This window comes from Puntigrus tetrazona, chromosome 9 (genome assembly GCF_018831695.1).
Source record: "Puntigrus tetrazona isolate hp1 chromosome 9, ASM1883169v1, whole genome shotgun sequence".
Lineage (NCBI taxonomy): Eukaryota > Metazoa > Chordata > Actinopteri > Cypriniformes > Cyprinidae > Puntigrus > Puntigrus tetrazona.
In genome coordinates, this window is record NC_056707.1 from 6245522 (window position 1) to 6261459 (window position 15938).

Genomic DNA, 15938 nt, shown 5'->3' on the forward strand with positions numbered 1-15938 from the left:
GGTTTGAACGCTTCATTTATGTTACATAAATACACCGTGGGATCGAGATACGCTCCGATGGCCTCCTACTAGCGCGCGACGCCGACGCGTCGAGCTAAAGCGCTCGCGCTGCAATAGAACTTTATCGCGCGCGCGCGCGGTGTTTGCGGTTCATTCATCGCGTCGGGAGCGTCTTTCGTCCCGTCGCTCGCTCGCGGTGCAGGAGGGGCATTGTACATTAAGCCGCGAAGGAGGGGAGTGTGAGGAAAAGGCAACGACCGGAAAGAATCTTCTGGTGGAAGGCAAACGCGAGACAAACGCACACGCGCATAATATTCGGGAACGCTAGAGGCAGTCGCGTAACGCAAGACGCGTTCAGGCTCTGTAAATACAGAGCACCGGTTGCGTTACATAACGAGGATGCTCCGCAAACTTTTATTTTTTATAGACTCACGATTCGCCTTGAATGCGTCAATACAACGAGGCCAGCAGAATGAAGTAATGTATAGGAATACATATTAAGTCACGCGCACCGCGTATGAATTTTATGATGCGTCAGAGCTGGGGTGATGCGTATACTGACGTGATCTGGGTCGATCTTTCAACAAAAAAATGTACCAAATCATACAGTATTATAGTTTACATTAAAAGGAGTAGTTTATGTTACTCTTGCAAGTGGACTGTACATAAATAAACGGGACATTTGATGATGATTTTAGGCGTAATCCTCATCCGAGAAACACACACCAGAACACTTGCAGATTTAGCAGCACAGCAAACGATACGCTGAACTTAATAATGGTGAATTGCGACATTCTGCAATAGCTACGTGAGCTAAACCGCATTCGCTAGCTTATCGGAGATTTGACTTTACGAAAGAAATAATTAATTAAAGAACAAATAACAAAATGCAGAAAAAAGTTGCGCCCCTATCAGTACTTACTGGCTGTTTTAACCACCCCAGCTGTTCCCTAAAACGCCCCGAGAATATTTTAACCATAGACTACGCAGTCATTTTATTCCGTATTTGAGTAAAATGTAAAAAGCGTAAAACCGAGCGGCTCTCCGAGCAGCGCGCACGGTGTGGCGCGATCCTGTGACAATTCTCCCGTAGCCCGAGCCGCTTCAGTGGGGGCGGAGCGGCGGACAGGAGTAGAACGTGATTTGTTCGCCCTACTGCCAATCAGACATTTCCACCAATGAGCCCAATGAGCTGTTAAAAGGGGCGGATTCACAGGTACGCCTTCCCCCGAAGCTCGCACCGCCTAGTTTCTGTGTGTGTGCGTATTTTTTTCTTTCTATTTTTTTTGTAACCAAAGCTTGGATGTGTAGGACGTCACATGTTGTTTTTCCTCTTCACTCCAGTCACTTAGCGATATGTGTTATTTACTGTTAAACCGCTCCACGCAGCGAACGCGCGCTCCGAGCCGGGTCCATAAGAGAGTCTGACAGGATTATAACTGACTGACAGCACAAGTTAAGGAAAAGTGAGAGTTTTTCTTCACAGCATATATGAGAATGGCGAGTCCGCCGCCGACCGGAGGACAGCTGATTTCAAATATGATCGTGAAGAACAACAACCACGTTAAGAAATGCGGCTATCTGAGGAAGCAGAAGCACGGACACAAGCGGTTTTTTGTGCTGAGGGAGCCGAGCGAGGGCTCCCGCGCCCGGTTGGAGTATTACGAGAGCGAGAAGAAATGGAAAAACAAGTCGGCTGCTAAACGGGTTATACCTTTGGACTCGTGCCTGAACATCAACAAGAGAGCCGATGCCAAACACAAACACCTGATCGCCCTTTACACCAAGGACGAGTATTTTGCCGTGGCCGCCGAAAACGAGCAGGAACAGGAGGACTGGTACACGGTCTTAACGGATTTAATGAACGAAGGGAAAGTGAGCGACGGCTCCGCGAATAATTCGGCGTCATCCCTCGTCGGTTTTGATGAGGCGAGCTACGGCGTGATAACGCCCGTCTCCGCCACTTACAAGGAGGTCTGGCAGGTCAATCTGAAATCTAAAGGACTCGGACAGAGCAGAAACTTAACGGGCGTTTACAGGCTGTGTTTATCCAGCCGAACGATCAGCTTCGTCAAACTCAACACGGAGGCGGCGTCGGTGATTTTGCAGCTGATGAACATCCGCCGATGCGGACACTCGGACAGCTTCTTCTTCATCGAGGTGGGCCGGTCCGCGTCCATCGGACCCGGCGAGTTGTGGATGCAGGCGGACGACTCGGTGGTGGCGCAAAATATTCACGAGACTATTTTGGAGGCGATGAAAGCCATGAAAGAGATGTCGGAGTTCCGCCCGCGCAGCAAAAGCCAGTCCTCAGGTAGCAACCCCATCTCCGTGCCCACCAGGCGGCACTTTAACAACCTCCCGCCGAGTCAAACCGGGCTGCAGCGGCGCTCGCGCACCGACAGCATGGCAGCGACGTCTCCCGTGACGAAACTGACGTCTTGCAGGATTCGCACGGCCAGCGAGGGCGACGGCAGCCCCATCAGCCCGGGTGTGAACAGGACGCACCTGAGCCGCTCAAACACGGTGACAGCTCGCCCGTGCAGAACGTTTGAGGCGTCATCCCTGCAGCATAGTAAATCCATGTGCATGCCTGTGTCTCACTCCCCTCCCTCGGCCGCCAGCCCTGTCAGCATGACCTGCGGCAATAACACAGAAGGTGGCCCTCGCCCCTCCAGCTGCACCGCTTCCATCTCGGGCTCCCCGAGCGACGCCGGCTTCATCTCCTGTGATGAGTGCGGCTCCAGCCCGGGCGATGTGCGGCACCTTTTAGCGGCGAACCGAAGCAACACACCTGAATCGCTCACTGACACCCCCCCCAGCGACCTGTACGGATACATGATCATGGAGAGACCTAATAGCTGTGGACGGAGAAGCGTCCGGGCAGCAGTCGAGGAAAGCAGAGGGGATCTGGAGAATGCTTACAGGAAGAGGACGCACTCCCTCACTATGCCTTACCAGAAGAGGGTGCCATCACAAGTGTCCTCGGCTTCGCTGGACGAGTACACGCTCATGAGAGCCACTTACACGACTGGAGGCCATTCGGGGCGCAGCTCTCACACCGCATCCCCAAAAGTCACGTACCCTGAGGATTACGGGGACATCGAAATTGGACTGCTGCTGAAAAGTTCCAGCAGTAATCTAGGCGACGATGGCTACATGCCAATGACGCCAGGTGTGGCCCCTCAAGGGGGGAAGGGTGACAACTACATGCCTATGAGCCCAATGTGCGTTTCTGCCCCCAAGCAGATCATCAACCCCAGAACGCACCCCCTTACTATAGCTAATGGTTACAGAACCAATTCCCCCAGCAGCTGTTCTCTGGATGACAGTGGCTACATGAGGATGCTGTGCGGCTCTAAGTTCTCCATAGACAGCTCGGATGGGAAACTGACGAATGGCGAGTACCTCAACATGTCTCCTGCAGATTCGGTCACGCCACCAGACTACTACCTGAGCCCTGTGGGTATAGAGCAGTCTCCCTGTCTCCGACAGCTTCACTCGTTTAACTCTTTGCCCCGCTGTCAAAAGCCCCAGCAGATGCTAAAGGATGCGGACAGTGATCAGTATGTTGTCATGAATCCTCAAAGTCACAGGATAATAGAGGAGTTAGTAAACACAGCATCCCCATCTCCACTAAGACACAGCCGCACAGACAGCCTGATCCTCCGGCACAGGATCAGCCGGCCAACCCGCCTCTCCCTAGATACGTTTCGCACATTGCCTAGCATGAATGAGCATCCCTTCCCCTCCGAGCCAAAAAGCCCTGGCGAGTACATAAACATAGACTTTGGACGTGTTGCTGAAAGTTGCACTCCGCCCTCGACTGCTTCCTCCGAGAGCCCAGCCTCATCCCTCGGCTCGTCCGCCGATCACAGGACTTCCCCCATCTCTGATTACATGAACATTGACGTGAGCTTGCAGTCACCCAAATCTGGAAACGCTGCTCCATCCGATCGTTTGGAGCCCCTTCCCGAGCTCACGTCCTGCCCCGCCCACTCCGAGGAAAAGGAGGAAGACCAGAGGTACCACCTCACTGCACAGGTGGCACCGGCGGGCCCGGTCGACAAAGCTAAAGACGATTACACAGAGATGACGTTCGGCGTGCCCGCTTCCCCTCCTCAGCCTGTCTCGCAGCCCTCAGAAGGTGGGCAGACCATCAGCCCGTCCTCCTGCATGCAGAGGCTGACCGTGGAAGAGGATGTGGGAGTGCCTGCCGTTGAGGCTTTCCTACTGCGTGGCACCACTCTGGCCTTGGTGGACCCTGACCGGGGGGCCAAGGTGATTCGTGCCGACCCCCAGGGACGCAGGCGGCACAGTTCGGAGACGTTCTCCTCTACCACCACCGTAACACCAGTTTTTCCCTCATTCGCGCACGATGCCAGGCGGCACGGTTCGGCCTCTGTGGAGAACGTGTCCGTTTCTGTGAAGAACAGCGAAGGATCGGATGAAGAGTATAACAGTCCCATGTGCAGGGAGACGTCGGCTGGCTTTCAGAATGGACTTAACTACATTGCCTTAAACTTGATGGATGGAGGACTCACCAGCTGTGATTCTCTAGTCCGGTTCAAAGCTGCCAGCTGCTGTAAAGAGGGCATCAACGGAATACATGCTAGTCCGTATGCCAGCCTTGGGTTCAAGGAGACAGCAACAACAGTAAAAGGTAAGCTTTGTAATTGAATTCATAACTGTTGATGCGCAAACTCACTACCTTCATTAGTTAATGTTTACAGTCATTCCTTTCATATTACTTTGCTCTGAATTGTTTATTCAGAACGATTATTAGCTGTGTTAATGTGCCGCACTTTGACGTGACAGTTTATTTTTGCTAAAATAACAACAGCACATTGCTCGTGCACCAGATGAACGTGGCACATGACAGATTTCCCTCTCATGTGAGAGAGCTAATTGAGCAACTTGAGTGTCAGAATGATGGAAAAGCCTCTTTAAAAGCTGTGGCGCAGTTTTTATTCACAGAGACTGATCGCTTCATCCGTGCCTGCAGAGTGTTTAGGATGAAAACAGCTCAGTTAAAGGGTTTATTCCTCTATGCTGGAGCTGCTTCTTTACATTGATTTTGCAGACAATAGCGTGACGACTCTGTGGGATGCGGTCAGGTTAAGAGGATGTAAATGCAAAAGAGAAAGAAAGTGAGTTCATATCCGCATTTCAATAATCCAGCAAAAGAGAAATCGTTCCCGATATTTGCATCATGCCTTGACTCATTCTCTGAATCACAATTAGTCATTGTGTCACACTTGAGTGAACAGTAGCTCAGATAAAAACAAGTGAGTCAGTTGTTTATCCGTTTTCAGGTAGAGGGTTTCAGGGCTGGAATGCAGAACGTGTGCAAAGGTCGATCGGAGAGGTTAACATTGGTTTGTTTTTCCGACCTGCCAGGGTTCTTTCAAGGAACGACCCACCTTTTGTTTTTCGGCACAACTTGAAAAACAAAGTTGTTTTTGTAGCTCACAGATAAACACGTGGGCTGCTAGACAGATATAGACTCACGTGGACTCGTGCGTTGAAACACACAGCGAGATAGGAGGTGTTGTTCTTCTCGAGCTTTGTATAAGTGAGATTGCATTAAGTGTGTATGTAAGTGTTAAAAAGAGTACTCTGCATTTTGTTGAGACCCCTGCGCTGAAAAAAAGTCAAGGTGAAAGATTGCACTCGAAGGACAGAGCGGCTTGTCTGGTGAATGGCCCTTCACAAAAGAGTCTAGAAGCAGAAGCACGCACCACGCAGGGCAAATAGACGACATCAGAAGCTCAATTATGATCTTTGGGGTGTGTGCGAGTGTGTTTGTGCCGGCGGAGCAGGTGTTTCTGCTGTTCTCCGTTTACCTCTACAAGTGGACGGGGCAGAAATGCGTAGCCGCGGGCCACGGAAGCCCTGGAACAGTGGGAGGAGACCACAAAAAAAAAAAAAACTCGCACAAACATCGACACTCTCTCGCCAGAGCTCAGCCGTCCTTTTCTGTGATTGGCCGCGACAACATTCCAACAAAACAAAAGATGAGCCACAGAGACAGAACAGAGCTCTTATTTGTGTAGGATGACCCGATAGTCTTCCTGATAGGAACGTGCGCCAGCACGGGATCCATTGAGCAGAGATGAGAGCACGGATAGGCTGCACTCTGTTTACTACGCCAGCCTCTGTAATGCCACATTCCACTCCTTCCCTCCTCCCGTCACTTTTACACACTGATTTGAATAGTACGTTTGTGAATGGGAAGCAGACGCGTACTTGGACAAACACAACTACGTATTTACACAGTGTGCCGGATGTTTGACTCTGGTTTGTGACTGCGCTTCATTTTGTTAGGTCCGATTGGTTTTTGTCGCGTTCTTGCTTATTTTGTTCATTTCTGTGTTTTTCATATCCGCGTCATTAAACGGTAAAACACGTCAAATCGGTCACCTCCGGCCTTGGACGTAGAGGGCTATTGAGATCAGCATTGAGAGTGCTGTGCACTTATGTTTTCTTAGATTGGATTTTTTTTTTTTTCTTTCTTTCTTCAGGAAACGGCAAACGTTGACTTATTAAAGATTTACTATTAGGATATCCCAAGAAGCCGAGTGTGTCTGCGAGTGGGCTTCCGGAGAAGCCTCCCCCCCCAGAGAGCGGTGTGTGTGAGAGGGGCTGGGCCAGCAGATGGTGGGGGCCAGGGTCGTGCACCTGCCATTCCAAGCAGTGCACAGTGGTTATCAGGCCCATCAGAGCCCTGACAATACACTAATGATTAGCGACCATCTGCTGTCCCACACAACAGCTCAGAGAGAGATACAGGAGATACAGTCACATAGCCAGTGAAAACATTTGACACAAGCCTGAAATAAAAGTGAAATCTCCCTTTGTTGCAGACACACAGGGTCACGCCCCTTTCTGCTTTGATAGACTTGATTTCATTGAAAAGTGTAGCGGTGAGATTGTGTCTATCAATTTCCCTGCTTTTATTTCTAGAGAAGCGATTCAGACGACCATCCCCCATCACAAACGCACACCTATTCCTTTTGAATACTAATCCAACATCTTTCTGTTGATTTAATATCTCCTCTCGTTATTTTCATATTTGAGGTATTATTTTATTTTTGCTTTCCCTGTCGATCACTAATCATCCTTTTTTCTCCCTTCATATCCTTCTTCATCTCTTAGTCCTGTTGTTGTTGACTCTGTAAGTACCTGCTATTGTAGCAGATTTTATAGTGTTAAACTCATCCAAGATGTTCTGTTAAATGCTCTCACTGCTCCCTACTTTTAGCAGCACAGATAAGGCGGATTACATGCTGCCACAGATTAGACATTGTTGAGAAGCTTTATATGGTGACCAAGTAAATGGCAAACATGCACACACACATATGCGGGTGATTTTCAAGCCTGCCATCTGCTTAACATGTTTCACCTTACAATCAATAGTATATCTTAAAGAAAATTTGGCTTACTTTACTTTATTTAATTTTTATTCGATTTTTTTGCAATGCTATCACAAATACCTACTAATTCCCCCAATATGGAGAAAATAACATGCTGAGTATGTGCTGTACTGCTGTCATTTTATTCTAATATAAAAATACCTTTATTTTTTTTTAAATCAATGAAATAGCTTAAAGAAAATTTGGCCTATTTTATTTTTTTTGTAATGTTATGACAAATATGGAAATAAGTAACGCGTTGCATTTCTGTCATTGTATTCTAATATAAAAATACCCCAATACATAATCGTCACAACAATTTATTTATGTGAATTTCTAATGTTTCGTGAGATTTACTCCCAAATAATGCTTTCATCTTATACCCCTTCTGTCTTTCTTGGGATAATATGTATCTATAGCAAAGAGAAATGTACTTTCTGTACCTCTGTCCTTGACTTCTTGGATCAACACGGTACATTCATCACTCTCTATCATTTCTGTATGTGCGTGTAAAGTATATAGCATTTAACATACAAGACTATGTTAACATTCTATACACTTAATATGTGTGTGTGTGTGCGTGTGCATGTTTAGCATGTGGAATGAGTGGGATGTGACTGGAAAATATCATTTGAAATCTGCATAGGGAGCTCTTTTTAAGCACGTGCCGTGTGTGGGAATAATTGCGTGGCATGTGGCCTGATTCTGAATGAATACTCCTTTTCTCCCCCTGCTGAGCTAAGTGATCTGAGCGTGTGTGGCAGAGGGAACAGAATATATAGCGATGCTTTACAGTCATCAAATGAATTTAAATGGCTCCTTGGGCATTATCTTTGCCGCTGCCTTTTGGATTTGTTTAAAAGGGAATGACTGAGATCTGCTGAGCTCACACACACCCTTATGCACACACTTTCTTATTCACGGCTGCCGATCATTTCCATGCAACCGCTGAGCTCTATTGGCTTAGTTGGCTATAATGTTATGAGATTAGACCGTGACATTTACACACGAAGATCATCCCACCAAGCACACGGTATAACCTTTTACCCAGACATCTCTTCCTTTCTTTCCCGTAGCTGATGATGTCCAGACTGTTGCAGGTTGGCACTGAGCTGAGAATCTGTCACTGATGTGTTAACAAATCGTTCCTCGCACAGTAGTCCGCGTGCTTCGTGATGTTTCGTGACATGGACAGCCACATTCGAATGAGGGAATTTTATTTTGCTGTCTCACTTTAACTCTCACTTTAAAAAAAAATAAAAAAAATCGCTGACAGTGTGAACATCCCTAATGGAAGATCCTGCTGAGTGAAGATGAGCAGAAACATTATTTCTACCCCACGGGTTAAAACCGATACCCCCCATCTATGATATATGAGAGCGGCGTAGGTAAATAAATTAGTAACACTAGCACATGTTTACAGTACAGGCAGTCACTCAGCTGCTTTTCTCACTACTGTAAATACGCCTCGTGTGTGAGAACAGTTGTGTGTTTTATGTGTGCGAGAACGCCAGACTTTTCCAGGCCTGGCTTCAGGGGGCTAAATTTAACCTGTGTGAAATAAATAAAAAATGAGTCTCGGGACAAATGCGCGCGCGTGAGTTGGGGGGTAGTTTTGGGGTTTGGGGGCAGCGGGTTCACAGGCTGTCGTCTTGAACCAGAGGGGTCCGGATTACAGCTGCTTTAAATACCTGTGCTGATTTCTCACACAGGCGCGGGGAAGTTTCAATGTCATAAATGTGTTTAGGAAGCAATATGTTGCACGCAGCTATGCCGATCTGAAGTTGTTTATGAGTTGAGAGATCGCTCTGAGAGACAAAACAAGAGGAGAGGGATGGGGAGGGAATTCGAGGTCAGAGGGTTCAAGAAGACCTCCCACTTCTGGTTTCCATCTGCTCTTACTGATATTTGAATTTGAGCGTATTTACATTTAACTTTTATATTTGTTGATTTGATTTGTATTTATTCATTCAGCTATAGGAAGCAGCATATCCTGAAGAATTCTGTTTTTGTTGTTTTTTTATATTATTATTATTATTATTAAATTATAGCTACGCAATGTTCTAATTTTGATACTCAGTTTGATTCATCTTAAGTAAACAAAAGGTTTTTGCTTATTATAAGCTCATCAGTCGCATCAGTTTATTCAATTAAGTGGTAGTTTTTCAAGTTCAGCCGTTTCAAATGAGTCATTTGTTCATCACTTTCACTTATGATTAACTAAAACTATTAAAATAGTTTTCATTAATTGCAATAAATTAACAAAACAATTAAAAAAATCGGAGAACAAAATAATAAAATAATAAAAATTCAAATGTAACACTGAAATCAAAACGTTTAAAGGAAAAGGTTTTGCAAAAACATAACTTTTTTTTAATCGTTTTTTAAAGATATTATGATTTTTTTAATTGTTTATTGTATTTTTTTTTTGTTTTCTAACCTGATTTAAATAATCCAACAGCAGTTTGGTTGAGATTAATAAAAAAAAAAAAAAACAAAACAAGATTTTTGAAAATTGTTAAACAGAGTTAAAGCCAGATCTCAATGAAGTTTCAATAAAAGACAGATAAAATATATCCAGTTCTTCCCTCTGCTCATTCATCTCTCTGCTTCTCTGTTGAGTGCTTGTCCCATGACCTCATGGCTTTCTTTCCCTTCGTTCTTTGGTGCTGTGTTTTTTTCTGCTTTTCCGGATCAGAATGGGACATCCATGGAATTGCCAAGCTTCCTCTTGCTTAATTAGCTGTGTGAAATTCAAGCTGCCTCTCTGACCTCCCCACACACACACACACACACACACACGGACTCACATGACTCCAGCCCTGTGGCATCAGTGTGAATGTGAGAATCAGCGAGTGGGGGAAAGGGATCTGTTGTCTGTTTTGAGTCTATTTATACACATGACGGAAGCAGACCACCCGACATGGTACTATGAGACTATGGATACGAGCAGCCAAGCTCAAGTTCACATCAAGGTTTCCACTGCGCTGTCACGTAAGAGGTTACACTGATGTTTCTGTAGTCAATATAGTGCAGTTGTTTTAGAGGTGGTGTCTCTGAAGCATTGAGTGGTGACAGTAAAGTAGGTTAGGTCATATAATGGCATTATCCATTTTAGGGGCGACGCTGGACACACATCATAGCCTCCATTAGGACAAACTTTCTCAGCTAATAGTGTAAATAATTAAGAGAATTTTCTCAATTTATAACAAAAAATACAGCACCCGTAACTCACGGATTAGCCATTATAGTATGATGAACAAACTGCCTAGTTACAACTGCTTCTTGAACACAACGCATTTCCGTCGTTTGACCACAATAACTCAAAAATGTAGGGCCGCTGTAACAGCTGATGACCAATTCACTATTTTTTTTGTAGTCCATGTGTGACCCTGGAGCACGCAATGTTTCAAAATTGAGATTTAGAAATAAGTAAGCTTTCCATTGATACATAGTTCGTTACGATAGGGCGATATTTGGCCAAGGTACAGTTATTTGACAATCTGGAATCTGGGCACAAAAAAAATTTAAATACTGTCTAAATGAAGTTATATATTACAGCTCCAGTCACGTGAACAAAAAACGGCAACCTCATCTCATATAAGAGCCTTTAGACTACTGAAAAGGACAACATAATCTTTTAAGAGTAGACGTTTAAACTTGGGATGCTGCGTTCAGTGCATCGACCAATCAGAAGCTTGCTACTGTTGTAGATGTAGTTTTTATCATTGTGTTTGTTTGTGTGTGTGTGTGTGTGTGTGTGTGTGTGTGTGTGTTTACCATCAGGGTGAGGCAGCGGCGTAAACATGTTTTCTGCAATTTATCAAACAGTCGGTAAAGTTGAAAGGACATCGGAAAGCACCTACTCTTCCTCTTTCTCTCTCTCTTACTTCTTCTCTGTCTTTACTAGTTGGCCATGAGCAAACAGTTCTGTCAGCACTTAACTGGAAGAGTAATACCTCGTAATACCACACAGAGGGAGGTATCAAAGAGCAGGAAAAGATGAGGCTCTTTTACGACCGTGAAAACGCTTGACCTCTCGCTGGCCCCTCCTCCCTGACTTCACCCAGCTCTCCGTGAGAGAATGCAGCCTTACTGACGTTCATGGGAATTACTTCCATCCCTGTTGGAGTGGATGTTGTGATATCGGGCTCACATGCGGAAGTGTTGGGAATGTGTGCGGGCAGTCCAGATAATGGGAGCGATTATGGCGTGCCGTATAGCCGATGGCCGTGAATCAAGGGTTTGTTAAGTGTGTGTGAGAGTGAGTCTCGCTCTATGAAAACAGCTCTTGTTCTAGGCGGATGAAAAGCTGGAGGAGGAGATCGGAGGAGGGAGGGCGGCGCTAGATCACTGCCAGGCAGGACAGGCCCATGAGGGGTTTGTGTTTGCAGAAACTTCCGCCCAGTGTGAGGCTTATATGCAAATTAAACCTCACGAACAAGTACAACGGGTGAAAGGTCAGGATAGCGATCTAGTCTTGTAAACAGAACCCAGACAGCGGCAAGAGAGAGAAGCAAACTGTCAAATGACACTTTGATGTTTGCTTTTCAAACAAAAAGGTGATGCAAGTCATTTTTTTCTCTCTCTTATGAGACCATTCACGCAGGATGGATTCTTGCACTCACTATATATTTCATGTGCAGTTAACCAGGCGAAAACTGTTTGGCTGTGCTGCTATAAGTGAACTTTTCTAAAATTACATTACACATACATGTGTATTTATGCAATGACAGAAAAAATATTGTAAAGTCAGCAAGGTGCTTACAAAATAAAATGATTGGGTTGAAATTGCTATTAAAGCCACGGCAAAAGTCAGCTATAACTTTAGTTTTAGAGTTTATGAAACAAATGGATATAGATATCGTGGCCACAAATTAAGAATTAATTTTCAAAAAATTTTACTTTGTGGCCACATTTTATAAATGTGACCTTGTACCACATTTTTTTTTTTAAATTAAGATTTATGTCACCTAAAAGCTACATAAAATTAATTATATAAAGGGTTGAGATACAATTATGTGAAAATCTGGATCTGATGGTGCTATTAATATTAAACTGTATAAATGTGAAAATATTGTAAAACGTGAACCCTTAAAAGTCTCACATTTTCTGCGGACCTCCTTTTAGCCTCCTGGGGGTCCCGATATCCCAGTTTGAAACCCCCCTGTCCTGTTTGAGCTTAACATGCAGAAACAATCAGGGGTGCGTTTGCCAAAAGCAACTATGGTCTCAAGTTCCAACGTTACCAATAGAGTTCAGTGGAACTAACAACCATATTTAGCTAACGCACCCCAGATACTGGATGTTCCCTCAAAGAGTGCAAGCAGATGTGACCAGAAACCCAGAAATGTTTTGCACAAAAAAAAAAAAAAACAGATCTAAATTTAAATATTGGAATATTAAATGACATTTAACATGGATATTGCTGAACATTTAAGGCCGTGTGGTGGTGGTGGTGGATGTGTTGTATTTTTGTGCTCTTTCCGTCAGCTGCATAGTGCTAAATGTCAGCGAGTGTTTCCCTCGTCTGTCTCGGAGCACCTGCCACTTCTGTTGCTCGTAGCGAAAGAGCGTGCATTCCTTACTTGGTAAAGGAGAGAATGAGAGAGGGGGAGCGCGTAACCTTTTATCCCCCCACTAGTCTGCTTCATTCCTCGTGTATAAATCACATATACGGGACGGTCATGGAAAAACACACAGCGCTCTGTGAAAAGGGAAGATTTTCCAGACAAGGCACAGAGGAATATGATAGTATTTCAGAAAAATGCAGAAATAGCGAATGCCCATAAAAGGCTGTTGTGTTATGTGACAGCGGCGCGACCGCGTTGATCTCAAAGAACATTGAGTTTTATTGGTTCGTGCGCTTTCTCTGTCTGGATATTTATAGACGTCGCATTAATGCGCTCTCTCTCTCTCTCTTCTTTCTCGCAGACTAAACAGAGCCGGTCTCCTCGTTGCTCCATCGAGAGGAGAAGAGGAGGCGCTCCTGTGGACAGATGGACCTGCTGCTGCTGCTGCTGCTTCAGCTCTCTGCTGATCCCTGACCTCCCGAATCCATTCGAATGGCCGTCGTCACAGCAACACGGACACTTGACCCCCAGCGCGAGGCACGACGATGATTCAAAGACACAGAGGCGGGACTTCCTGTCCATCTGTTACTCACTACAGTCCCTTCCCTCAGTTGCGTTACGGACTCTTTTTCCACCGGTTTTGTTACGAGCTCTGGACTTCGAGTGGCCAGTGTCCCTCAACCCCCTCCAAATCCTGTGAACCCAACGAGAGGAGAGACGTCCGACCGGCAACACGCACGCGTACACAACAAGTCGCTTATTTATTTACCCCCGCGGCGCGCGCGTATGCGTGCGTGCGCGGCATTTCAGAAATTTACTCAATTGGAAATCGGAAAAAGCAGTCACTTGGAAACCCTACCTCAGAACGAGCCAGGTTATGACTTACAAAAAAAAAAAAAAAATATATATATATATATATATATATATATATACATATATATATATTGAGAAACTAATTTATTTTTACAAGTGAATGTTTTCTTAAAAAACGAAACAAAACGAAACAAAAAACACCAATCCAAAGCCTTACTGACTGTGCTGTCAAACAGTGTTTTCTGGAGGACCTGCATACACTCACGAGAGTATCAAAGATTACTGTTTGCCATGAATGTCTTGTACTGCAGCCGAGGAAGGTCTTGCGCTGCAATCAAAGATCTATTAACGTTATTTTGCATTCTACACAGATATTTAAACGGATTTTAATATAATGCTATTTATCGGAGCTGGTAAAGGACCGGACGGGTGGCCGCCTGCCCGCCATCCCGCACATATGCAAAGCAGGCTTCCAGAGTTATCAGTTTTGGAACGAAGCCACACGCGATTAACACACAACCTTTACGGTACGCTAGATGAATGATGTCGTGCGCCTCGGGTCAGAGAGAGGAGCGCCTCACCTCAAGCCTAGGCACGCTAGCACACTTTAACTCACTGTCTTTAACGACCCAGAAGCCTCTGCTGACTTGCCCTCTCTCACTGCTCTGAACACACAGGCTTCCCTTCGCCTTACGCCCCGCACCCGGTCGGCTCAAGAGAGAGTGATAGATTCAGGGACGTCTCAGAAGGCCTGACACCATTAATGCTGCTCCCTACCGTCAGACAGGGATAGACTCGTCAGAACCAATGCTTTGTCTTGCACTTACAAACTCCTTAGATTGTAACACAAGACACTTTTGAATGTAGAGTATTCGCAGGAGGCCGATCGCTCGGCCCCGAACATCCACCAACAGAGGCAGAGTCGCACGCAAGCAAGCGAAACAAAGTACAACACACACACACACACACACAACTTAAGTATATAAAAACGTTTGCCTAGAAAGCTGTACATAGTGTATAAAGAGATTGCAACTGACGTTTTTAAGTTAAAAATGATAACTTATGTCTTTTTGTATATAGATATAAATATATATATATGGTACGTGTTTGAATGAATTTCCCCCAAACAACTAAAGCACTAATGAAGGTACTTGCCAAAGGCTGAACTTTGGCCTGGCTCTTTTCTTTTCTAATTTATCAGTACATTTGTAAAAGTATGTACACTGTATAATAAATGCCACTCGGAGGATATTTGATAATGCTATGATATTAAAAAGAAATAAAATTCAGTGAATAATACTTGATATTACAAAAAATAGGTACAAATTCACAAACGGCATATGCAATATTTACATTTTTTTAAAGATTAGTTTACAGAAAGGAACCAAATGTATAAATACTGTGTTAATATATTTAAAACCTTAAGAACGTTTTTGCTGTACACCTTTTTTCTGCCAACTTTTAAATGGAAAAGTGTTTTTTTGTCTCATCGTTCTTTTTTGCTGTTGAATCCTGACAGTAATTTCGGCAGTGTTCTTACGCGAACGCTGTTTCTCAGTATGAAAAGCTTGAATATTTCAATGCCTGAGCAAGTTTTTTTTTTTTTTTTTTCTTCTTCCTGTGTCTTCCATTGTACATACTTCATATTCTTTGCATTGTGATGCTACTTAGAAATGATAATTTAAACTTAGTGTAATTAGCGTTGCTTTAGAACTGTATTGATTCTGAATAGCCACATGCAATAAAAAATTAACATTATTTAAGAAACCCGGCGTCTCTGCTCGTGTCTGCTTCGTGGTTTACAATTGACACGACTCGTACGACTTCCTAAAAACAACCTGGCTCCTCCAGACAGCAGATGTCTTCATTCATCATCTGACACGTCGCACTCAAACGCTCAGAATACATTCAACCTAAGTGATGTAACTTCCAGGGAGTCTGTGCGGTTAATTAAACGCAGACTAAACAAATAGTTCACGAAGACACTCACAATGGTCCGATCTACTGTCTGACCCAGAATACATAACTGACTAAAGGGATTACGCATTTTTGTGCCCAAAGCCATATGATGAAGGATTATTAATTCTCAAGCCCCTGCTAATTAAAATGGTAATGAAGTCTTGCTGTAAGATAGAAT

At 44.6% G+C, this 15938-nt stretch overlaps 1 protein-coding gene across 1 annotated transcript; it reads left to right on the forward strand.

Annotated features, from left to right (window-relative positions):
- Nucleotides 1-1291: 1291 nt before the first annotated feature.
- irs2b (insulin receptor substrate 2b) lies at nucleotides 1292-15568 on the forward strand. Its single transcript, XM_043248303.1, has 2 exons — nucleotides 1292-4663; nucleotides 13350-15568. The coding sequence occupies exons 1-2, from the start codon at nucleotides 1492-1494 to the stop codon at nucleotides 13352-13354; spliced, it is 3177 nt and encodes a 1058-aa protein (XP_043104238.1). The 5' UTR covers nucleotides 1292-1491; the 3' UTR covers nucleotides 13355-15568.
- Nucleotides 15569-15938: the final 370 nt, after the last annotated feature.